Source organism: Thalassophryne amazonica, chromosome 6, assembly GCF_902500255.1.
Source record: "Thalassophryne amazonica chromosome 6, fThaAma1.1, whole genome shotgun sequence".
NCBI classification, from domain to species: domain Eukaryota; kingdom Metazoa; phylum Chordata; class Actinopteri; order Batrachoidiformes; family Batrachoididae; genus Thalassophryne; species Thalassophryne amazonica.
The window spans coordinates 73,947,877-73,974,917 of record NC_047108.1 but is presented as its reverse complement, the minus strand read 5'-3'; the positions used below and the strand labels follow the sequence as shown (position 1 = coordinate 73,974,917).

The window sequence follows — 27,041 nt, the reverse complement described above, 5'->3', positions numbered from 1 at the left end:
ATGCCTCAGAGACTGCAAGCTGTTATAAAAGCCAGAGGTGGTGCAACAAAATACTAGTGATGTGTTGGAGCGTTCTTTTGTTTTTCATGATTCCATAATTTTTTCCTCAGAATTGAGTGATTCCATATTTTTTTCCCTCTGCTTGGTCTAAAAAAGTAACCGTTACTGACTGCCACAATTTTTTTTTTTTTTTTGATTTCTTACAGTGTTTCTTAAAGCCAGAAAGTTGCCTTTTGAAATGACTAGTTTTGTGTCATTTCCGGGGGCCAGAGCAGGCGACATTGAAGGAAATTTGAAACTGCTGGTTAAGGCTAAGCGTAAATTTGGTAAGATTGTAATTCACGTCGGCAGTAATGACACCCGGTTACGCCAATCGGAGGTCACTAAAATTAACATTAAATCGGTGTGTAACTTTGCAAAAACAATGTCGGACTCTGTAGTTTTCTCTGGGCCCCCTCCCCAATCAGACCGGGAGTGGACATGTTTAGCCGCATGTTCTCCTTGAATTGCTGGCTGTCTGAGTGGTGTCCAAAAAATGAGGTGGGCTTCATAGATAATTGGCAAAGCTTCTGGGGAAAACCTGGTCTTGTTAGGAGAGACGGCATCCATCCCACTTTGGATGGAGCAGCTCTCATTTCTAGAAATCTGGCTAATTTTCTTAAATCCTCCAAACCGTGACTATCCAGGGTTGGGACCAGGAAGCAGAGTTGTAGTCTTACACACCTCTCTGCAGCTTCTCTCCCCCTGCCATCCCCTCATTACCCCATCCCCGTAGAGACGGTGCCTGCTCCCAGACTACCAATAACCAGCAAAAATCTATTTAAGCATAAAAATTCAAAAAGAAAAATAATATAGCACCTTCTACTGCACCACAGACTAAAACAGTTAAATGTGGTCTATTAAACATTAGGTCTCTCTCTTCTAAGTCCCTGTTGGTAAATGATATAATAATTGATCAACATATTGATTTATTCTGCCTAACAGAAACCTGGTTACAGCAGGATGAATATGTTAGTTTAAATGAGTCAACACCCCCGAGTCACACTAACTGTCAGAATGCTCGTAGCACGGGCCGGGGCGGTGGATTAGCAGCAATCTTCCATTCCAGCTTATTAATTAATCAAAAACCCAGACAGAGCTTTAATTCATTTGAAAGCTTGTCTCTTAGTCTTGTCCATCCAAATTGGAAGTCCCAAAAACCAGTTTTATTTGTTATTATCTATCGTCCACCTGGTCGTACTGTGAGTTTCTCTGTGAATTTTCAGACCTTTTGTCTGACTTAGTGCTTAGCTCAGATAAGATAATTATAGTGGGCGATTTTAACATCCACACAGATGCTGAGAATGACAGCCTCAACACTGCATTTAATCTATTATTAGACTCTATTGGCTTTGCTCAAAAAGTAAATGAGTCCACCCACCACTTTAATCATATCTTAGATCTTGTTCTGACTTATGGTATGGAAATAGAAGACTTAACAGTATTCCCTGAAAACTCCCTTCTGTCTGATCATTTTTTAATAACATTTACATTTACTCTGATGGACTACCCAGCAGTAGGGAATAAGTTTCATTACACTAGAAGTCTTTCAGAAAGCGCTGTAACTAGGTTTAAGGATATGATTCCTTCTTTATGTTCTCTAATGCCATATAACAACACAGTGCAGAGTAGCTACCTAAACTCTGTAAGGGAGATAGAGTATCTCGTCAATAGTTTTACATCCTCATTGAAGACAACTTTGGATGCTGTAGCTCCTCTGAAAAGAGAGCTTTAAATCAGAAGTGTCTGACTCCATGGTATAACTCTCAAACTCGTAGCTTAAAGCAGATAACCCGTAAGTTGGAGAGGAAATGGCGTCTCACTAATTTAGAAGATCTTCACTTAGCCTGGAAAAAGAGTCTGTTGCTCTATAAAAAAGCCCTCCGTAAAGCTAGGACATCTTTCTACTCATCACTAATTGAAGAAAATAAGAACAACCCCAGGTTTCTTTTCAGCACTGTAGCCAGGCTGACAAAGAGTCAGAGCTCTATTGAGCTGAGTATTCCATTATCTTTAACTAGTAATGAGTTCGTGACTTTCTTTGCTAACAAAATTTTAACTATTAGAGAAAAAATTACTCATAACCATCCCAAAGACGTATCGTTATCTTTGGCTGCTTTCAGTGATGCCGGTATTTGGTTAGACTCTTTCTCTCCGATTGTTCTGTCTGAGTTATTTTCATTAGTTACTTCATCCAAACCATCAACATGTTTATTAGACCCCATTCCTACCAGGCTGCTCAAGGAAGCCCTACCATTATTTAATGCTTCGATCTTAAATATGATCAATCTATCTTTGTTAGTTGGCTATGTACCACAGGCTTTTAAGGTGGCAGTAATTAAACCATTACTTAAAAAGCCATCACTTGACCCAGCTATCTTAGCTAATTATAGGCCAATCTCCAACCTTCCTTTTCTCTCAAAAATTCTTGAAAGGGTAGTTGTAAAACAGCTAACTGATCATCTGCAGAGGAATGGTCTATTTGAAGAGTTTCAGTCAGGTTTTAGAATTCATCATAGTACAGAAACAGCATTAGTGAAGGTTACAAATGATCTTCTTATGGCCTCGGACAGTGGACTCATCTCTGTGCTTGTTCTGTTAGACCTCAGTGCTGCTTTTGATACTGTTGACCATAAAATTTTATTACAGAGATTAGAGCATGCCATAGGTATCAAAGGCACTGCGCTGCGGTGGTTTGAATCATATTTGTCTAATAGATTACAATTTGTTCATGTAAATGGGGAATCTTCTTCACAGACTAAAGTTAATTATGGAGTTCCACAAGGTTCTGTGCTAGGACCAATTTTATTCACTTTATATATGCTTCCCTTAGGCAGTATTATTAGACGGTATTGCTTAAATTTTCATTGTTACGCAGATGATACCCAGCTTTATCTATCCATGAAGCCAGAGGACACACACCAATTAGCTAAACTGCAGGATTGTCTTACAGACATAAAGACATGGATGACCTCTAATTTCCTGCTTTTAAACTCAGATAAAACTGAAGTTATTGTTCTTGGCCCCACAAATCTTAGAAACATGGTGTCTAACCAGATCCTTACTCTGGATGGCATTACCCTGACCTCTAGTAATACTGTGAGAAATCTTGGAGTCATTTTTGATCAGGATATGTCATTCAAAGCGCATATTAAACAAATATGTAGGACTGCTTTTTTGCATTTACGCAATATCTCTAAAATCAGAAAGGTCTTGTCTCAGAGTGATGCTGAAAAACTAATTCATGCATTTATTTCCTCTAGGCTGGACTATTGTAATTCATTATTATCAGGTTGTCCTAAAAGTTCCCTAAAAAGCCTTCAGTTAATTCAAAATGCTGCAGCTAGAGTGCTGACGGGGACTAGAAGGAGAGAGCATATCTCACCCATATTGGCCTCTCTTCATTGGCTTCCTGTTAATTCTAGAATAGAATTTAAATTCTTCTTCTTACTTATAAGGTTTTGAATAATCAGGTCCCATCTTATCTTAGGGACCTCGTAGTACCATATCACCCCAATAGAGCGCTTCGCTCTCAGACTGCAGGCTTACTTGTAGTTCCTAGGGTTTGTAAGAGTAGAATGGGAGGCAGAGCCTTCAGCTTTCAGGCTCCTCTCCTGTGGAACCAGCTCCCAATTCAGATCAGGGAGACAGACACCCTCTCTACTTTTAAGATTAGGCTTAAAACTTTCCTTTTTGCTAAAGCTTATAGTTAGGGCTGGATCAGGTGACCCTGAACCATCCCTTAGTTATGCTGCTATAGACGTAGACTGCTGGGGGGTTCCCATGATGCACTGTTTCTTTCTCTTTTTGCTCTGTATGCACCACTCTGCATTTAATCATTAGTGATCGATCTCTGCTCCCCTCCACAGCAGGTCTTTTTCCTGGTTCTCTCCCTCAGCCCCAACCAGTCCCAGCAGAAGACTGCCCTCCCTGAGCCTGGTTCTGCTGGAGGTTTCTTCCTGTTAAAAGGGAGTTTTTCCTTCCCACTGTAGCCAAGTGCTTGCTCACAGGGGGTCGTTTTGACCGTTGGGGTTTTACATAATTATTGTATGGCCTTGCCTTACAATATAAAGCGCCTTGGGGCAACTGTTTGTTGTGATTTGGCGCTATATAAAAAAAAAATTGATTGATTGATTGATGTCTGTGACCTGCTTTTTTTCTACAAAATTAAACAACTGAATGAACATTCTCTGAGGCGGGTGATTCCATAATTTTTGCCAGGAGTTGTAGTAGAGAGCTCATTTTTTGGGTGCTCTCAGGATTTTTCTGTGCAGTTTCCTACAGGGGGCAGCATGTCAAACATGGAAATACTGGCTCATTCTTTTTGTCTTTTGTCGCTTTTGATGCTTTCAAAAGCGATCGTGTTAAGTCAATTTCAGCTTCTTAGTAATTGCAAATGTACCAGAGCCAATATTGGAATTTATCGGTTATCGATTATCTGTAACTTCCGATACATTTTTGGATGGTTTATTGGTTTATCTTTATCAAAGATAACTTTTCAGTTATCTGATTATCTGTTATCGAAGTTAATTTTTTGGTTATCTGTGCCCACCACTGTTTTTGGATATATGCAAAGTCCCAGTTTGCCCAACGGAGTTTAGTTCTGCAGCTTTATCGAGGTGAGAATAATGTAAAAATAAAACGTGATGTTTGCTGAACTGCTGTAAAGGTTTAATGATCAGCCAACGTTAGCGTAGCCTTTTAGCACAGTTGATCTGAGTGAACGCTTTAATTTCTAAATGGTTCAGTCTTTTTTTATTTTTACCAAATAAAGCTACAACTTTTTTCAGACACCACAAAAGCTCAACTTTAAATAACTTATTTTTTCGGGCATTTTCTTTCCATTTTTTTTCCCCCGTTTTTCTTTTTTCCTTTTTTATATATTAACTGTTTAGTGTTTCTTTAAAGAAATATTTTTATTTGTCCCAATCAGCAACATTTGCTGTGCAGACAACCAAACGTCCATTGATGAGCTGAACACCACGAAGTCCAGTCGAAAGAAAACATCTCTGCTCTTCAAAATAGGACAAAAGTGTCTTCAGCAACACCACCAGAGTTCAAAGCTGCAGAAGAGACCTTCATCTGGTCCCGAAAATCCAGCATAACATCAACCTGCTTCTAAATAAAAGGCCCTTTCAACAGCAACTATTTTATTATTTAAAAAAAAAAGCTGTTTCATTTTATATTTTAACAATAAATGAACGGATCATTAAAGATGTCCACGTTAAAGTCAAAAGACATTTGCACAGGTAGAAGCTCTCCACTTATTGTGCTCAAATTCATATTTTAGAAATGGCTCTCTCCTGATAACAACATTAAAGGCAATTACATATTTTGGCGAAATTACAAGTTGAAATGACCATTAAAAAAAAATTCATCATGAGGTTTATGTCACAGAAATCCTACTTTACAATCACACTGCAGTCATTGTTAAATTATTTCCTGTTGCATTTATAATAAACATTTGTATTTATTTACAGTGTCTGTTTTTATGGTTGAAATGAGATATAAATAATCTACCAGACTTAAAAAAAATATACAAATTTCCATGTTATTTTGTCTAAAAATAAATTAGGTTCCTTATGTTAAGAAATTATCTGAAATCAGGTGGTTTTAGTTTACAGATGAAAGGTTTCTAAAGAACCATTTATTGATTTATTTAGCTATTTTAATTACAAGTGTTCTAAAATTTTTTTTAACAGTAATCAGAAATTCTGCGGTAACAAACAACAACAAAAAACATTTCCAAGGATTTTTCTTCAGAAAACTGCTCCATAAATGAGCAGTTTTGTGACACGTTTATTTTGTAGAGATCAGTGGTTTCTACACCGATCCATTTTGTAGAGATCAGTGATTTCTGCCACTAGTCTTCCGTGTTTTGGCCCGACGCGTCATTCCTATTGGACAACACAAAGGTATGTCACAGCTCAGAGCGTCGAAAGTTGGATTGGATTGAACTTTGACTGCGTCAGCCTGCCGACAAGTGGCAATGCGCGCTCCCGTCAGAAGCATCGGTTTAGCTCGGTTTTTGACGCGACGCATCTGACGCATCTAAAAAGCAACGCGTCTCATTGAAAATAATGCTTTTTAGACCGATATTTGACGCATCTGACGTATTCAGTGTGAAAGGCCCATGAGAGACTCGGCAGAGAGATGGACAGCGTTTGGAGCTGTACAAACGAAACGGAGGACGATTATTGTTTTTTGCCTGCAACAAGACAAGAGTCCCAGTTAGTGACTTTATTGCACATAAAAGTGACTCACGAATGACATTTTAAAATGGCTTTCAGAAGGGTTAAGAAGCGGACTTGCCGCTTCTGAAAAGCAGCGAAGCAATGAACCAATGAAGCAGCGGATCGGAGTGCTGCAGGGTCTGTAATCAATGTAAAAAAAAAAAGATTTTCGATAAAACAGCCGCTCTAAAGGTTGGATAAGGGACTCGTTATGCAAAAAAGCTATTGATGTCGGTGGATCGAATTATTACTTACTGATTTTCGAAAAGAACTGGTTCATGATGCCCATCCCTCACACTCACCCTGAAGAACTCTGGTGCCCCCCGGGGGGAAAAGCCTCACAGTTTGAAAGCCACTGTCTTATTTGTTTGTCTTAGGGCTGAAACGATTAATTGAGTAATTTGAATAATTCGATTACAAAAAATGTTTGAGGCAGATTCTTTGCCTTGAAGCTTCGTTTAAAGCTGTAGTACATATGCCAGGCCTGTAGGTGGCGCTGTAACGCTCCTACAAAAACCGAGAAGAAGACTGTAGCACATGCCCATAACTAATGTAAGTGCTATTCAATGTAGCAGGTGATGCTACAAGTTTACGAAGCCACATGCTGAGTAAAATAAAGCCTTTTAAGAGAAAGGGTCTGTGCTGATCGTCTGAAACAGACTTATTATGTATTTAAAGTGGAGCAGTGTTTATATTTTAAACGTGGTTTGTTCCACTGGCTGCTCTCCACCTCTGCAGATGAAGCGAAAGGAAGCACACTGTTTAAATATTAAAAAAAAATGCCTATATTTAGATTTGATAAGAGATTTTATTAACAAGCTGCAGAGTTAATTTATCAGTGCAGCTGTTGTGGAAATGTTGCACTCCACAGCTGTTTTTCAAAGGCTTTGTTATTTGCCAAGTATCCACAGAAAGCAAGGAATTTGACTTCGGTTTGAGCTGCTCTGTACAGCATGTAGAAATATACATTAAGCACTGAATAAATCACAGCAATAAAAAGTGCAAATGAAATGTGCAATAAGAAAAAAAAACAAAAAAACGTCCTGTCCGCAGACTGAAGATTTCACAGAGTGCCTGGGCTTATGGTTTGGCAAAGCTCCAAAACTCTTAATAATGTGAAAAAATAAATAATTACCTGAGAAAACAGAGGGAACATCCTAAACTTAAAAATCTGCATGATGGCACAGAAACATTGTGCCATTTCTTAGGGAGAGCCCTGCCACTACTGATATTGTTTAAAAATACAAAAGTACTTTTTTTATCCAATTAATCGATAGAATACTCGATTACAAAAATATTCGATAGCTGCAGCCCTAGTTTGTCTTTTTAGCTATTATTTAATAAGACAAATGATGAACTCAGCTCAATTTGCAGATGTCTTGGTTTCCGTTTCTCTTCTCACGCAATATATTGTTTTGTTGTGCTGTGTTTGAGAAGGCAAGAAAACTCCATTTCTGCTTTCCCTGTAACACAGCTTGGTTGAGAAGTAGAAGTTAGTCCTATTTACAGTAGGCCCTGAGGCCCATTGGTGCTAGCACTAATCTCTGGATTACGTAGTATGAAGCGGATGAATGTCTATGATGGGATGGGACGTCAGTCTGATGCAAGCTACTGCGCCATGCACGGCTATCCACATCAGCAGCTGGGTGGACTAAGACAATGCAGATAAAGAGTCAGTTGTCCAAGGACATAGGTCATTTTGAGAAATATTCACAGATTCAAGCTTCTGACGTCAATTGTTGTCCTGGAGCTTTCGTTAAGTCTGCAGGTCTCATTATAAAATTGTAAAAGTAGCTAACCTTCCTCTTCCATCTCAAACTGTCACCACATTCAGTCCTTAAATTTGAGGGACTTGGTCCTTGAAAAGCCCTTGAATTTGATGTTAACCAAGGTGTGGGAACCCTGATGTTTGAAAATGTGATTTCAGTGAAAGTGACGTATTTTTCCATGATAAACAGCTACTACATTATCAAAATAGTTACCAATTCTTTTTCTGTTTGTGGAGGAATTGATTCATGATGACAAACCCTGGCGCAAATATCCATTTTAAAACTTTTTCTTACACTTAGCTATATGTGTAAAGTTACTTTCCAGTCCTTGTCCTGAACAGCTACTTTCAGTCTTTAGAAACTTTCCTTTAAAAAAAAAATATACAGAAAATGAAACACAGTGAGAAAACAATGAGGAGAAAAAAGTACAGTTAAGCATCAGTTAATAATTTATCACAGGTTAAACGGAATGTGAGATGAATACTAAACAGCATGTTAAACCTGAAGTAGGGCTGCAGCTATCGAGTATTTAAGTCATTGAGTATTTTATCAATTATTGTGGCGTTTAATGGAGTAATCGGATAAAAAGTACTTTTGCGTTTTTAAACATCAATAGTCCAGGGCTCTCCCTAACCAGTGGCACAATGTCACTGCACCAAAGTCTTGAAATTTTGCTGAAATGGGGATGGGTTTCCCCAACTTGTAAAATTTAATCATTTTTGAGTTGTTTTTTAGGGTTGGTGGACTGGGTCCCTGTGTGATTTTTTTTTTTTTTTTTTTTTTTTTTTTTTTTTTTTTAATCCCTCTTTCTCTGCGATTCAGCAGATGCATTTCAGCTGGATGTTGAACATGCAAGCCTCACAGTCACTGCTTTTATTTATTTATTTTTTATAAATTTAAGTTACCGTGTTTGTGAAGCGTTGTGTGTGTTGCCCAAAACAGCGAAACACTCAGTGCGAGTCTGAGCAAAACACAGAAGAGAGAATGAACTTCTGCTGAGAGGATCTTCTTTCAGAGACTGTTTGTCAATGTGGCTGGGAATGGAGCTGTAACTCGCCTGGTTGTGAGGAGAGTGCTGAGCCCCTCACACTGGGCAGAGAGAGACAGCCGCCAGGCAAACGGCAAACTTTGACTGTGGGTACCCGGCCACCGGGTCAATAGTCCCTCCCCACGTAGAGTGGACTGTGTGTTTTTAAAAATAGCCAAACACACTGCTTCTCTTTAAATGTACAGTAAGCTATTTCAGATGATTAGTGTGTTTCTGTGTAGGCTCTCAGTTGTCCAGGTGGTTTCCATAGTAGAGAAGCTTGAATCTTCGACTGGACTTAGGGACCTCTGAGTACCATATCACCCCAATAGAGCGCTTCGCTCTCAGACTGCAGGCTTACTTGTAGTTCCTAGGGTTTGTAAGAGTAGAATGGGAGGCAGAGCCTTCAGCTTTCAGGCTCCTTTCCTGTGGAACCAGCTCCCAATTCGGATTAGGGAGACAGACACCCTCTGTACTTTTAAGATTAAGCTTAAAACTTTCCTTTTTGAAAAAAGCTTATAGTTAGGGCTGGATCAGGTGACCCTGAACCATCCCTTAGTTATGCTACTATAGACTTAGACTGCTGGGGGGGGGGGGGTCCCATGATGCACCCAGTGTTTCTTTTTGTTCACCTCTTTTTGCTCTGTATGCACCACTCTGCTTTTAATCATTGGTGATTGATCTCTGCTCTCTTTCACAGCATGTCTTTTTCCTGATTCTCTCCCCTCAGCCCCAACCAGTCCCAGCAGAAGACTGCCCCTCCCTGAGCCAGAACCAGAGCTGGTGGTTTCTTCCTGTTAAAAGGGAGTTTTTCCTTCCCACTGTCGCCAAGTGCTTGCTCATAGGGGGTTGTTTTGACCGTTGGGGTTTTTCTGTAATTATTGTATGGCTTTTACCTTACAATATAAAGTGCCTTGGGGCAACTGTTTGTTGTGATTTGGCGCTATATAAATAAAATTGATTTGATTTGACTGGGTTGCTTGACGCGAGGACGTTTCGCTTCAAATCGCAGAAGCTTCCTCAGCTAAAATTCTTGCTCTGGTAGTCTGACTTCTGTCTTGACTCTTGTAGAGAAGAATAAACAGAAGCCACAAAAGCTGGAGTTTTAAACCTAACCAGATCCCTCCTACCGAGAGGCAGACTGCTATAGGCTAGTGACTAAAAAATAGCTCTAATTAGCACCTACTGTGCTCTAGTTAGCACCCTCCTAATGACAGGGCAGCTGTCCCTCCTAATGATGGGATGGACGCCTCTCCTGCCAGCTCCCTTGACGACTCTCCTGATGATGTGAATGACTCATTACCATGAACAAAAGACTGAAACTACTTTGACCTGAGTACCCCATTGTAAACAGGGGACAAAGCGTGTCTCAGACCCCCTCCCCGGTTAAGGCTGGGTTTCAACTGTTTCACATAGAATGCCTCCTTGACCCCTCTCTCAAACCATTTCTTCTCTCTGGCTAAGATTTTAACTTCCTTGTCCTCAAACGTGTGGTTAGTGTCTTTAAGGTGGAGATGAACTGCAGACTGAGGTCCACTGGCGCCCTCTCTGCGGTGCTGGTATAGCCTTTTGTGTAAAGGTTGCTTAGTCTCACCTATGTAGTGTTCATTACAGTTTTCCTGACATCTGATAGAATACACTACATTGCTCTGTTTGTAACTAGGGATCCTGTCCTTAGGGTGAACTGATTTCTGCCTCAAGGTGTTAACCGGTTTAAAGTAAACTGGGATTTTGTGCTGTCTGAAGATCCTCTGTAGTTTTTTCCCTACTCCTGCTAATTAAGGGAGAGACACTCCTCTTCTTCTTGTCTCTGTCTTCTGTCTATCTGGTCTCTTTGTTCTCTGGGACTTCTGCACTTTGTCCAGGGACCATCGTGGGTACCCACATACTGTGAGGGCTTTCCGTACAAGTTGTTGTTCTTTAGCCCTTCCCTCTGTAGTTGTGGGCACCTGTAGGGCTCTGTGTTGAAGAGTCCTGATCACCCTGAGCTTGTGTTCAAGGGGGTGGTTTGAGTCAAAGAACAGATATTGGTCAGTGTGCGTGGTTTTCTGTAAACCCCTGTCTGGAGCTGCCTGTTCTCTCCAATCGTAACATCACAGTCCAAGAAGGCTAAATGGTTGTTTCTGGCATCCTCACGTGTGAACTTGATATTGGAGTCCACCGAGTTGATGTGTTCTGTAAAGTCCTCAACCTCCTGTTGCTTGATTTTAACCCATGTGTCATCGACATATCTGAACCAGTGACTGGGAGGGATGCCCGTGAAAGACGTCAAGGCTGTTTTCTCCACTCGCTCCATGTACAGATTGGCCACAATGGGGGATACCGGAGACCCCATCGCACAACCATGGATCTGCCTGTAGTAATTCCCCCTAAACAGGAAATACGTGGTGTTAAGACAGATCTACAAGAGTTGGCAGATGTGGTCTTGTGTGAGTTTGGTCCTTTCAAGTAGAGACACATCCTCCAGCAGTCTCTGCCTCACAGCAGAGACGGCCTCAGCGGTGGGGATGCAGGTGAACGCGTCAAGCAGCCCAGTCCAGTCGAAGATTCAAGCTTCTCTACTATGATTAGTGTGGACTGTCTTTCTCATAAAAGGCTTTAATTTACCCTGTGTTGCGTTGGAAAGCTGTAGCTTTTGGTGCTAAATTGATTAGCTCTTACACGGCTTATGTGCATGCTCTAGTCTACTTCTGTTTTTTTCTGGAGACATTACAGCAGCACACACAGGCCTGGCATATGTACTACAACACTAAATGGAGCTTTGAGGCAGAGAATTTGCCTCGAACATTTTTTGTAATCAAATTATTGAAGTTACTTGACTAATCGTTTCAGCCTTTACCTGAAGGCACTGCAAACACTCCCTTAATCTGTCGTTCCAGAGTGTTTGATCAGATGTATGTATACTCTGAAAATGGAACTGCTGTCTCAACAAGATAAAGTGATGTAACAGTTTGCATAGATTTTTAAAAGTTATTTCAACTTAGTTATTTCAACTTTCAACTGAGTTAATGCCACAAGACTTCTGTTGTTAAATTGAAATAACTTTAAAAAAAATCTATGCAAATTGTTACATCACTTTATCTTGTTGAGACAGCAGTTCCATTTTTAGAGTATACATTGGAATACTGCTATTTGTTGTGATTATCACTAAGAATCCATTAACATTGCAGTTGTATTGCAGGTTTCTCTTATTATTTGATGTACAGCCTCTGGTAACACCTCTCTTGTTTCAGTCTTCACATATTTTCTCTTTCACAGGTCAGACTCAGCAGAATTCAGTATTTGCAGAGTTTGGATCATTCAAGTTTTCACCCTCCAAAGCAAAGGACGAATTTGGCCGTAGTAAATCCATGATATCAACAGGCATCAACAAAAAGGTATTTGTTCAGTTCAGTACTTTTTGCAAGTTTTAGCACACTTTCCTGTAATTTCAAATAATTTAGAGTAGAACTATTATTTCATAACTTGATGCAAAGTGTTTTATTTCTATATTTATTTTTAATGAAACATTCAGTTGAATTACCGTAACTACTGTATTTTCTGAACTATAAGTTGTGCGCTTTTTTACTTCTTTGGTTGGTCCTGTGAATTATATATCAAAGCAATTTATATGTCAAACGTGTATTGCATTTTCATCTATAGCTACAAATTGGCATTGTCTACATGCCCTACAACTGAATACTGCTCCTGTACGCTGATCTAAAACAGGAGGAGGGGCTGAGTTTTAGGGAACGACATTTAGTGAAGTACATGTGCACATATAGCTTTGCAAGCAGCCAGACAATTGTAATGGTAGTTTTGTCTGTTCAGTGGTGACAAGAAGCAATTTATTCTGAGTTCTTTGTGCCTCATGCCAAAACATTGATTTTCCCATTAGCTTTTGCTTGCTAATGAGCTGTTTTTGTTATAAATGAAAAATATGCCAATTAAATAAATTTTTGTCCTAAGTGAAAAGATCTAAAAATATAGCCAAGGTTGTAAATGAGTGGAATTTTAAAAGAAATAATAATCCATTTTAAAATCAATTTTTAAAATCAATTGTTCCTATTAACTCAGAGTCTTGAACTAAGAAGATAAACAGTGCCTTAATATTATCCTTTTCCATTCCTTTTTCTTAACAAATATTTTCTATTCTAAGTTTCAAACCTATTTCCTGCCTTCCTCAAATCTTTCTTAGCTATATCATCATTCTACACTTAAGTGTAGCCTGAGAGTCAAATTTGACATTTTGTGGGGGCATTAGATGTGACTAATATGCGTATGTCGTGGACATGAATGAGCGAAGCTCGTCAGCATCTCACCATGTCATTTAGGTTCTTCAGACCTTTATTTTGAGTAAATGCTTCACGGGAGCATTAACATGACTAAAACCTTTTAGCTTCTGGGGGAGCTCTGCCCCCAATACTCCCCACCTTTTTAAGCTTTTTTCTTTTTTTGCTTTTCAGCTGACCCCCCCATGACAGCTCTCTTAACCCCGTGCCACTTTAAGCATTTTTTTTAATGTAGATGTAAATTAATATTCAAAGTTTTTAGCGAGTTGACAGTAAGGTTGTACAATATGGCCAAATTATTGTATCTCAATATTGTTGTATAAATTGTCATGTAAATGTCACTTATATACATGCTGTCTATATTCTTGAGCCGCTTAGGTGGGTAGGGAGAGTTCCTATGGGATAAAAAAAGCTTTTCAACCTGGCTCCTCTCTCTCTCTCTCTCTCTCTCTCTCTCTCTCTCTCTCTCTCTCTCTCTCTCTCTCGGTAGAGTTCCACCTTAGATTTGGAATGTATAATAGAAGATATACCTTACTGAATTTTCATGTCAATATGAAATGACTATGATTTGACACAAAGTGCAGCAACAGTGACAATTAAATATCCTTAAACAAAACAGTAATAATACCACACTCATTTTGTACTCATCATAATGTTAGGATACTGTGCCCTCCAAAAGTATTGGAACACTTGGAATTTCACACATTTTAATTTGTTTATGCCATTTTAAATACAACAAATACAAAAAATAAAGAATACAAATTTCTAAAATTATCTTCCTCAAACTGAAAGCAAATCTCTAAAACTTGAGAATAGCTGTAAATAATAATCAGTTTTATTACCAGTTTTCTTTAGACAAGTCAGGGGATGGAAACATGAACATTTCCAAGTCACTGAATATGTCTTGGACTTTATTTACATCAATTATGAAGAAATATGAAAGTTTCTTTCACCAAAACATCAAATCTAGGCTTTATCTCAAATGTACTTTCTGTCAAATTGTAGCTGAAGTTTCAGGTCTTCTTTTTAAGAAAATCCTCCACTACACCACTTCATCAAGAAGCTGGATTTTATATTTTTAATTAATTTATATCAGGTTGTAGAGATTTGCTTCCAGTTTGAGTTAAGGAAGATACTTTTAGAAAAAATGTATTTGAAATGGAATAAACAAATTAAAATGTGTGAAATGCCAAGTGCTCCAATACTTTTGAGGGCAATTGAGAAACACTGAGGAGCAGCATCTTACATACATACATACATACATACATACATACTCCAGCAAATAATATTTACAGTGGAATCCTGCAAATGGTGATACAAGCATCAAATCTGGCACAAATAATCCTTAGACATTAATACTCTTTAAAAAAAAACTGATTGGCCACTTGAATTTTCAAGAGGCAGCCAGGTAGAGGTCTAAAACAGGGGTGGGCAATTTGTTGCAGAAAGGGCCAAGAGGGTGCAGGTTTTCTTTGCAGCCACTGATTCCACCAGGTGATTTCACTGATTAACTGATTCCATCTGCTCAAAGTAATATTAATAAGCCTCTTCACAAGAGGCTTATTTATGGTTTTAGGTGGTCATGAATGATATACTTTTGTTTGATGTATTTTTTGATAGGTATGGTGATTCAGCACTGGGAAAAAATTGTTAGCCCTTCTGATCTTCTTGTGAATTGATGCTAGGCCCATATGTTTGCCATTTCACGTTTGAGAAAAGTCAGCAAAAATATAGCGGTAGGGGAAAGGAAAATGCTTCTAACAGATACTTGCAATAAAGAAAAGCACAACTATTATTATGGTATCACTGGAAAGGTCTTAGTTCATGTTAACTACTCATAGTATGCAAATTGCCATGATGTCGGTCATTGATGACATCACCAGAGGTCAAAAGGTCACCAATTTTGGGGCAGGTGAAAATGTGGGGTACCAGCACACGCATTATTTTCTTGTGGCATTATGCAATGAGTTAGAAGTAAATGAAATAGTGCAAAATGTTAAAGTAGACCTGCATTGAAATAAATGTTGTCAGATCTCAGAAAGAAATAGCTGATATGTATTTATAAGACCCTTATGAATGCAGTAAAGTAAATCTGCAAGCCCAAATTGGACAAATTTGCAGCTTAAATTTGGCCCTCCGTGAAAACTGTTTGTACATCCGGGACATTGCAGTGACGTGCAGCAGAAGACGGAGCGCTAGCGCCTTCAGTCCGATCCCGCATTGAAATTGATTTTATCTGTTAGTAATGTTACTGTTATACACATCCTGGTTTCAGCATCCAAAAGTAAGCTGCAAGGAATGCGAGATACAGCTCTGCATGTTCAGATCAGCGGCGACATTGACAGCGGGCGACGTTCTTACCCGAGGACTTGCTCTCACTGCCTCCGATGCACTTACTGAGTCTGCGGGCTCAGTAAACACTGCAGCATGCCACTCACACTGCCCCCGTGTCTGCTGTGCAGAGCTGCGGCCAACTCCGGCACCACCTCCCTGTCTACTGAATGGAGGTGCGCCTAACTTGGCAACACGTTCAGAGACTACGCTCACTGTTTTGATGCGGAGCGGCCGCCGCCCAAAAGGACAGACTTCTTGCGGAAAAATCCGGAGCGCCGCACGGCCTCGGTAATTGGAGCCGCAGAGCTTCGTGGCCACTGAGAGAATATTGTATCTTTTTAATGACTTGGATTCTTTGCGGGTCCCGCATCCATACCCGGCAACGGTAACACCAGAGGCTAAAGACAGTAGATTTTCAATGCGACACCACTCAATCAAATGGGCGTATGAAAAAGTCCCCAAAATAATTTTCAAGCAAAAATAAAAGAAATGTGTACTCACCAAACGTACCGCAAGACAGTATGAAGTTTAAAAAAAAAGTCGATCCTTCCGTATAAGACAATAAAAAGGTGCTTTTGTAAGAGATGCAAACTGACGTAAATCCACAAATTACAGTTGGCGCGTGCAGTGCATGCTGGGATAGGGTCTTCTCTTTGACGTCTCGGCAATGTCCCGGATGTGCTGACAGTTTTGCGGAGGGCTAAATTTTAGCTGTAAATTTGTCATTTTAAGTGAAGATTTCTCCGTTGAATGACAGATCTGGGCTTGCAGATTTACTTTACTACATTCAGAAGGATCTTATGTGTAAATACAAGTTATTTTTTGGTCCAAAGATCTGACTGCATTTATTTCAATGCAGGTCTACTTTAAGGCGGTAACAAGGAAGTTTTTGATACCAAGTAAGTTGATATTTATGAAGCAAATTGCAGGTAAACCCCTTGTATCTAATAGAGGAATTTCATGTCAAAATATTTGAGGGATCACTGCACAACAGTTTGAATCAATGTTATAACTTGGTAAACATCCTAAAAAAGATGCAAAGATATCAAATTAACCCCCTACAAGGATATTCCACAAACTTTAGTCCTTTACCAACCCGAGTTGCTGATGGAATCTTGAGGGCTGTAGCATCCGATAGAGAATGCCTTCGCAATATGCAAAAATACTAGTATGTACATGATTTGACATTGTGTCAGAGTCATTAGTAAACCATTCTTGTGGCTGTAGATCACATAACTCTGGCTGAACACAGTGCAAGAAGCTGCTGTGTGTGGTACCACTTCGCACTGCTCCTGTGGAGAAAAACAAAACTCTGGAGCATGTGGTGTCACATCGCGCTGCTCCTGTGGAGAAAAAAAAAACCGCTGGAGCATGTGGTGTCACATCGTGCTGCTCCTGTGGAGAAAAACAAAACAGCTAGAGTGTGTGGTGTCACATCACGCTGCTCTTATGGAGAAAAAAAAATAGAACTGGAGCGGGTGGTACCACATTGTGCTGCTCCTCTGGAGAGAAAAAAAACAGCTGGAGTGTGTGGTACCACATCACACTGCTCATGTGGAGAAACGAAATGAAAACCACACACCATATAAAACGTCGCAGTTTCCAATATTTAATCCTTCTTGCTGAGCAGACAATACAAGCATGATCCCTCTGTGCCTCTGTATATGATGAATGGTCACAGACGTACAGTCATGAATGACATGAATGAAGCAGTGCGCTCTCATTATGTCCTATTATGTCTAGCCGGATGTATAAAATAATTACTACAATCACTGGGCACTGATAGATTATATATTGGTGTGTAATTAGTGAAAATCACAGGGTTGATTTAAATAATAAATCAAAGGGTACCCAGTACAGACCCCTGCAGTTAAATAAAAAATAAGATCCATTCGCGGGATTCCAACCTGCAATTTACAAAAGCTGTGATTAACAGATGGAACTTTACCACTGTGCTACAATCACTGTCTTATAACGGAGCATAAAATGTCTAAAATCAACAAGGAGATAAATGTATCTTTAAAAAAAAAGAAATTAGATGATGTACAGAAGTGGAAGTGTTCATTGTCTTTAATTACAGCGAAAAAAGAGCCGTAATAACTGACAAAACATCTTTTTTTTTAATGGTGTTTTTTTTTGGTGATACATGACTGAAAGTGCCGTATTTGTCGCACTGTTCGCTTGCCACAGTACTGCGGCACGCGACAGGACAGACACCGCATCATGTGGAACATAGCTCACATGGGTGACGTGACATTCAGATCGCCTGCTGCATGTTCATGTGATCTGACAGTCCATTTCACTTGGCACAGCCTGTCGATGGGCACGCTGACATGGTCGCTGCAGCCCATTGCAAAAGCGATATATGGTTTTATGTATTTCCACGTGTGGACAGCAAGCACACACGCACGTCACCGTGGACAGTTGTAAGGTCATGTCCTTCAAATCACGGTGCATGTTCCCAGCTGGGATGTCAAGGATCAGAGATCTCAACAGCTGCTGCAGTTGTGCTCAAAAGTTTACATAGTAAGTTCACATTTTTGCTTTTTTGGCCATTTTTAAGAGAATATGAATGACAACACAAAAGCTTTTTTTCATTCATGGTTAGTGGCTGGGTGAAGCCATTTATTGTCAAAGTGTGTCCTCTTTTTAAATCAAAATGACAAGAGAACTACCCAAATAAACCTGATCACAAGTTTACATACCCCTGTTCTTAATACTGTGTATTGCACCCTTTAACATCAATGACAGCTTGGAGTCTTTTGTGGTAGTTGTGGACGAGGCTCTCTGATGGTAAAGCTGCCACTGAATATGTTTCGGACTTATTTACATCAATTACAAAGAAATACAAACAATATGGCACTCTATGGTAAATCTGCATGGAGTAGACAGTTCTCAAAAACTGAGTGACTATGCAAGAAGTAGAAGAGTGCGGAAAGACACCCAGACAACCCAGAAGAAGTTATAGGCTTATGTGGCTGTGATTGGAGAAATTATGCACAGTGCAAGCTTTGCATTTTATATCACCAGTCATCTTCATGATAAAGTGGTATAGAGAAGGATTTTCTTAAAAAAAAAAGACTTGAAAGTTTAACTACAAAGTGACAAGTGTATGAAGCGTTAGAGGTGGCTCCGATTTTTCACGAATGGCATGCGACTCCTCCTGTGTGTGCCATTCAGCTTCATTCGTGCTGTGTGTGAAGGGGCCCTTAAAAGCTGTGTATTGCACATGCATTCATGTGTGGATATTTACGAGGTCTCTTAGATAATAAACCGACCCTTTTATTTTTTTTTTATCTATATGGATTTGAATGACATGCGATTACACCAATCATGCTTGAACCCTCGTGCGCATGCGTGAGTTTTTTCACGCGTGTCGGTGACGTCATTTCCCTGTGGGCAGGCCTTGAGTGAGATGTGGTCCCGCCCTCTCGGCTGAATTCCTTTGTTTCACACGCTGCTCGAGACGGCACGCGTTGCTTTATCAAAATTTTTTCTGGACCTGTGAGGAATATCCGAGTGGACACTATTCGAGAAATTAAGATGGTTTTCTGTGAAAAGTTTAACGGCTGATGAGAGATTATGGGGTGTTTCTGTCGGTGTAAGGACTTCCCACGGAGCGGGACGTCCTGCAGCGCTTTCAGGCGCCGTCGTCGGCCTGTTTCGAGCTGAAAACATCCTAATTTAAGGCTTAATTCACCCAGGACATCGTGAGAGAACAGAGAAGATTCAGAAGAGGCCGGCATGAGGAATTTATGCGGACATTCCACTGTTTAAGGACATTTTTTTAATGAAAGACGTACGCGCAAATTCGCCGAGTCGTTTCCGTGACGACTCGGCAAATCTGTGTGCGCCGCGACAGGAAAAACATCTCCGTGTTGAAAACCATTTGTAGAATTCAGGCGGCTTTTAATGGCTTTCAACAAGTGAGTAACTGAGAAATTGTTTAACAGCTTGGGCATGTTCCAACTTGCCCGTTAAGATTTCCAACGGAGGTGTTTTTCCTGCCGCGACCCCCCGCGGTCGGGTCCGGCCCGACATGCGACTCTGCCCGCACGTTCTTTCATTACAAAATGACCGTTAACAATGGAATGTCCGAATAAACTCCTCATGCCGACTTCTTCTGAAAGTTCTCTGTTCTCTGACGACTTACTGCGTCAACAGAGCCTGAAATGTGGAAGTTTTCAACTTGAAACGGCGAGACGCTGCCGCCTCGAAGCGCAGATCACCGTCAGGCGCCGTGGACCGTCCTTAAAGCGACACTACCAGACCAAAATCTCTCATCAGCCGTTAAAATTTTTACCGAAAACCAGCTGAATTTATTGAATGGTGTCCACTCAGTTGTGCCTTACAGTTTTGAAAAATTTTTATCAAACAAGCAACAGTCTTTGAGCCATTCCTAAACAATGAAAAAAATCGACGAGCGGGTGGACGACTCCTCACTCAAAGACTGCCCACAGGCGAATGACGTAACCGACAGGCGTGAAAAAACTCTCGCATGCCCACGAGGGTTCAAGCATGTCTGATGTAATCACACGTGATTCAAATCCATATGGTTTTTGAAAAAAATAATAAGGTTGGATACTTTTCTAATAGACCTTGTATAGTGTGATAATTATATGTGTAAATGCAGATAGTTGAGCGTGATAATTATATGTGTAAATGCAGATAGATGAGTGTTATAATTATATGTGTAAATGCAGATAGTTGAGAGTTTGTCTCCAGTATGAACTCATCCAGTGACTTAATTAGATATTGAGAAAAAACATACTTTTGTATCAGTGACAAGGCATGTTTTGTTTTTGTTGTTGTTGCGTGTTTAAATCGATTTGATTAAATGATTGTTTTGAGTGTTTGTTGTTTTTGTTTTGAGGCAGGATGAGTTCAACCCATTTTCAATGTGGTGCTCATCAAAATTCCACACAGTAGTAGATCTGACTTCGTCATCTCTTGGAAAGGGTTGGGCTGACCTAACATGACCTGGCACAGAGCTGAGACATGTTTTGGGAGTGTGCTGATTTGTTCTCGCTGAGGGAGTCACATAGTCATTATAACACAAACATATCTGTTACCGTCTGCTTTTATTTGTAACCTTATCTAAATTACGAAGCACAAAATTAATTGTGGGACAACAGGGGAACCTACGCAAACACGGGTAAAACTCCACACAGAAAGGCCCCATGTGGGAATCAAACCCATGACCTTCTTGTTGTGAGGCAGCAGTGCTAACCACTAACGTGCTGCCTTCTCTTATTAAAAACAATTTTAAAAATACTTTAATGTGCAGCCAGTCTGCATTGTGAAAGTCTGATCCTGTCAGATCTCAGAAGCTACGCAGAGTGTGTCCTTGTTATTACTTGGATGGGGGACTTCTTCAGAAGACTAGGGACTTTGTGTGTTTCTCCAAGTCGAACTGGAGTTGAGTCAGGAAGGATATCCGGAATAAAACTTGTGGCAAAATCCCAAAATCCTGTTTTGTTTAAGGATTTTAATTGTGAAGTCTGCAATAAATAAATAAATAAATAAATATGGTGCATCATGAACATCCTGAGAATGATTTATTGCTTCAACATTGCAGGACATGCAGGTGGTTGGTGTGGCAAAGGAAGATGCTGAGGACAGGGTGAGATGGATGTGATTGATCTACTGTGGTGCCCCCTAATGGCAGCAGCCAAAAGAAAAATAAGAAAAATTTAGGTGTGTGTGTGTGTGTGTGTGTGTGTGTGGTGCCAATTTTTGCTTAGCATATCAGTTTGGCTGTAATCCTGGGCTATACAGATAGAGTGTGTGTGTGTGGGGGGGGGGGGGTCATAGAATTGTGGGACTTTGAAGATGATGAACATTATATATCAAACTCATGAAAATACAAAAGGAAGATAAAAAGTGATTTCGCACAAAAGGACCCCTTTAATAATTTGCTTATGCGATCAATGACCATTTCAATGTACTGATTGGTCAGACAAAGGGACAGAGCTGGAAAGGATGTGCAGCAGGTTAGGGTGATATGCAGATAGGGAGGGGAGTGTGTTGAGAAAGTAGAGAGAATATTCTTTGGACCCGATAAAGGAAGAAAATCAGAGAGAGAAAAAAGGCTGGATGATGTGGAGAGTAAATCAGGAAGTGCAAGGGATTAATAAGGATGAAATGAGGGCAGCTATGAAGAGGATGAAGAGTGGACAGGTAGCTGGTACAGATGACATAGTGGAGAAAGAACTGGAAAAATTTAAGGTTTGGTTTGACACTAATAAGTTGTCACTCAACCTTGGGAAAACTAAATGTATTATATTTGGAAATAAACAGGCACCAAAATGTAAAAATTTAACTGTAAACAATAAGGAAATTGAGTTAGTAACAGAGAATAAATTTTTAGGTGTTATAATTGATAATAAACTTAGCTGGAAACCACATATAAATTATGTGAAATCAAAATGGTCTAAAAAAAAAAACTATAGCCATTTTGTATAAAGCCAAAGACCTACTGCCGCAAGAAGGGTTACTTACTTTATATCATTCTCTGATGGTACCATATATGACATATTGTGTTGAGTCATGGGGAAACACTTACAAATCAAATACCAATCCAATATTCCTTTTGCAAAAACGAGCCATACGAATCATCTGCAATAAACAATATCGTGAACCAACTCATTCTCTATTTGTGTCTTTAAATTTATTAAAATTCATAGATTTGGTCGATTACATTACAATTCAAACTTTATTTCGAGCGAAAAACCAAGCCTTACCGAGACATGTCCAGAGTCTGTTCCGATTGAGGGAATCCAGATATAGTTTAAGAGGTTGTGCAGTTTTTATGAAACCACCAGTAAGAACAAATGTAAAGGGTTTTTGTGTGTCTGTGGTTGGGGTGAGGAAATGGATCAAATGTTCAACAGAGGTTAGAATGAGTAGTACCTTTGTAAGATTTAAGAAACTACTCAAAAAGAACATTATGTCTAAGTATCATAAAGAAGCAAATATAATTTGATTTATATGGAATGTTCAATTTATAAGTGGGACTTATTGTATATTTGAATGTGTGGGTATGTATATGCGTATGTAGATATATAGATATGGGTAGGTGTATATGTATATAAGTGACTGTGTATATGTATGTATATATTTATGTTTGTAAAGTATATACGAGGGCTGTCAATAAAGTAAGGGTCCTTTTTATTTTTTTCAAAAACTATATGGATTTCATTCATATGTTTTTACGTCAGACATGCTTGAACCCTCGTGCGCATGCGTGAGGTTTTTCCACGCCTGTCGGTGACGTCATTCGCCTGTGAGCACTCCTTGTGGGAGGAGTCGTCCAGCCCCTCGTCGGAATTCCTTTGTCTGAGAAGTTGCTGAGAGACTGGCGCGTTGTTTGATCAAAATTTTTTCTAAACCTGTGAGACACATCGAAGTGGACACGGTTCGAAAAATTAAGCTGGTTTTCAGTGAAAATTTTAACGGCTGATGAGAGATTTTGAGGTGATTCTGTCGCTTTAAGGACTTCCCACGGTGCAAGACGTCGCTCAGCGCTCTCAGCCGCTGTCGTCAGCCTGTTCAAGCTGAAAACCTCCACATTTCAGGCTCTATTGATCCAGGACGTCGTGAGAGAACAGAGAAGTTTCAGAAGAAGTCGGTTTCAGCATTTTATCCGGATATTCCACTGTTAAAGGAGATTTTTTTAATGAAAGACGTGCGGACGGGTCCGCGCGTCGGGACGCAGCCGACGCGGTGCGGCGGCACAGGAAAAACACCTCCGTGTTGATAACCATTTGTAAAATCCAGGCGGCTTTTGATTGGCTTTCAGTGGAGTGAGTATATGAGAAATTGTTTAACAGGCAGGACATGTTCCAACTTGTCCTTAAGGCTTTCAACAGAGGTGTTTTTCCTGCGGCGGAGCGTCGCGGCGGCTGCGTCCCGACGGAGGTATGGAAGTGTTTTCTAGAGATGACAGTGGAGTTTCTAACCAGATTGTTAAAGTTTTGTAAAATGAGATGATACCTGGGGAGTGGAGACAAAGTATGCTGGTTCTATTTTAAGAACAAGGGTGATGCACAGAACTGCAGTAACAGAGGCATAAGGTTTGTTAGCCACAGCATGAAGTTATGGAAAAGAGCAGTAGAGGTAAAGGCTTATACCCCCATCACGCTTACAGTGAGGAAAATAAGTATTTGAACACCCTGCGATTTTGCAAGTTCTCCCACTTAGAAATCATGGAGGGGTCTGAAATTTTCATCTTAGGTGCATGTCCACTGTGAGAGACATAATCCAATAAATAAATAAATCCGGAAATCACAATGTATGATTTTTTTTTTTTTTTTTTTTTTTTTTTTTTTTATAATTTATTTGCATGTTACTGCTGCAAATAAGTATTTCATCATCTGCAATCAGCAAAAAGTCTGGCCCTCAAAGACCTGTTAGTCTGCCTCTAAAAAGTCCACCTCCACTCCACTTATTATTCCAAATTAGAAGCACCTATTTGAGGTCGTTAGCTGCATAAAGACACCTGTCCACCCCACACAATCAGTAAGACTCCAACTACTAACATGGCTAAGACCAAAGAGCTGTCCAAAGACACTAGAGACAAAATTGTAGACCTCTACAAGGCTGGAAAGGGCTACGGGGCAGTTGCCAAGCAGCTTGGTGACAAAAGATCAGCTGTTGGAGCAATTATTAGAAAATGGAAGAAGCTAAACATGACTGTGCAAGATCCCACCTCGTGGCATATCAATGATCCTAAGAAAGGTGAGGAATCAGCCCAGAACTGCATGAAGAGGAGCTGGTCAATGACCTGAAGAGAGCTGGCACCACTGTTTCCAAGGTTACTATGGGTAATACACTAAGACGTCATGGGTTAAAATCATGCATGGCACGGAAGGTTCCCCTGCTTAAATCAGCACATGTCCAGGCCATCTTAAGTTTGCCCATGACCATTTGGATGATCCAGAGGAGTCATGGGAGAAAGTTATGTGGTCAGGTGAGACCAAAATAGAACTTTTTGGTCTTAATTCCACTTGCCGTGTTTGGAGGAAGAAGAATTCTGAGTACCATCCCAAAAACATCGTCCCTACTGTGAAGCATGGGGGTGGAAGCATCATGCTTTGGGGGTAGAGAAGCTTGAATCTTCGACTGGACTGGGTTGCTTGACGCAAGGACGTTTCGCTTCAAATCGCAGAAGCTTCCTCAGCTAAAATTCTTGGTCAGAGCAAGAATTTTAGCTGAGGAAGCTTCTGCGATTTGAAGCGAAACGTCCTCGCGTCAAGCAACCCAGTCCAGTCGAAGATTCAAGCTTCTCTACTATGGAAACCACCTGGACAACTGAGAGCCTACACAGAAACATGCTTTGGGGGTGTTTTTCTGCACATGGGACAGGACGACTGCACTGTATTAAGGAGAGGATGGCTGGGGCCATGTATTGCGAGATTTTGGGGAACAACCTACTTCCAGAACAACCTAGTTCCAAAAAGGTCTGACTGCCATCTGCAGAAGTGGACACAGTTGGTCAAAATCGTCCGGCAGCCCCGAGTGTGATGCACATGTTCAAAACTCTCCGGGAATGGTCGAGATGGGACACCTATCCGACAGCGATCCATGTGTAATCGGACGACCATCTGACCGCAATTGACATAGTCCGATGGTGGCAAAATGGGATCTGAAACGCAATTTGAGCGCATACGAGGGAACCTTAAGATGGATCTGGCACCACAAAGCCTGCCGGTATGACCTTTGCATGTATAATAATGTCCATCCCCCGAGCGCAAAGGAACTGTTGAAATGTATGTGGCACGCTTCATCACGATAATAATTATGAATTATTTTCATGTACAGTGAGTGTGAACAGCGGCTATCAAACCAAAAGCTCTGTGCGCATAGCACTCCCGTCCCGTGTTTGCCATCCAGACATTTGGAGATTGGGCAGTCTGTGTCGTCTACATATGCTCTGGATGCGATCTGACAGGTGTGGACGAGGCAGTCTGTCTGCACTCCGACACTGCTGGCCACGCCTCTTTTCCTCCCGACTGCGTCAGATTATGGAAATATTTGATGTGTCAGGCATGCTTCTGGCAAATTCTTGCTATGTGTGACGGAGGCTTTAGAAAGCACATGAAGATCTGTGATCAGCAATGTGGTTTCATGCAGAGAAAGAGCACTACAGGCACAATGTTTGCTCTGAGACTACTGATGGAGAAGTATAGAGAAGGCCAGAAGGAGATACATTGTGTGTTTGCAGATTTAGAGAAAGCTTATGACAGGGTACCAAGAGAAGAGTTGTGGCATTGTTTGGGGAAGTCTGGAGTGTGAGGGTAGTGCAGGACATGTGCAAGGATAGTGTGACAGCTGTGAGATGCGCAGTAAGAATGACAGACTCATTCAAGGTGGAGGTGGGATTACACCAAGGATCAGTCCTTTCTTGTTTGCAATGGTGCAAGACTGAGTACGTGTGTGTGAATGAGAGGGAGCCCATTGGAATAGTGTGGTTGCTTGGAGTAGAAGTAGCGAAAGTAGATGAGTTTAAATATTTGGGGTCAACTGTTCAAAGTAATGTGTGGTGAAGAAGAGAGTGCAGGCAGGGTGGAGTGGGTGGAGAAAGGTGGCAGGAGTGATTTGTAACCAAATAATATCTGCAAGAGTGAAGGGGAAAGTCTACAACACCGTAGTGAGACCAGCTATGTTGTAAGGCTTAGAAACATTGGCACAAACAAAAAGACAGGAGGCAGAGCTGGAGGTGGCAGAGCTGAAGATGTTGCGATTCTCTTTGGGACAAAAATGGGCAGGATTAGGAATGAACGTATCAGAGGGACAGCACAGGTGGGACAGTTTGGTGACAGAGAGGCGAGATTATGATGGTTTGGAAATGTGCAAAGGAGGGACCCAGGGTATATAGGGAGAAGGATGCTGATGTTGGAGAGGCCAAAGAGGAGGTTTATGTATGTGCTGAGGGAGGACATGCAGATGTGACAGAGGAAGATACAGAGGACAGAGTGAGATGGAAACTATTGATCTGCTGTAGGGACCCCTAACGAGAGCCAAAAATTAAAAAAAAAGAATGAAAGACCAATACATTTTCAGTATGCTCATGGACCATTAAAACCTCACCATTTAAAAAATTGTTTTACACCTCAAAGAGCTCTGTGTGGCTGTTTACATAACAGTTAAGGCGAGCCAGAGTTTCAGCATAAAAATACTGCTACTGTTTGCACAAAATGCTTATACAATTGAAAATATTCTTTGATTAATTTATTAGTTGATCAAATAAATAAATGTAACCTACAAGTAATATAATACTCGGTTGATTAAGGTATTTATCATGATTTAAACAAAATACAAATTCTGACTTGTTCCAGACTTTTCCAGAATATTGACCTATTTTCTG

At 40.4% G+C, this 27,041-nt stretch overlaps 1 protein-coding gene across 1 annotated transcript in view; it reads left to right on the top strand.

Annotated features, from left to right (window-relative positions):
• The window catches only part of LOC117512431 (plakophilin-1), a 97,311-nt gene that overhangs the window by 28,978 nt on the left and 41,292 nt on the right, over positions 1 to 27,041 (top strand). The window contains 2 exon segments of the mRNA XM_034172496.1: positions 12,327 to 12,445; positions 21,252 to 21,296. Coding sequence (XP_034028387.1) covers positions 12,327 to 12,445; positions 21,252 to 21,296 — 164 coding nt within the window.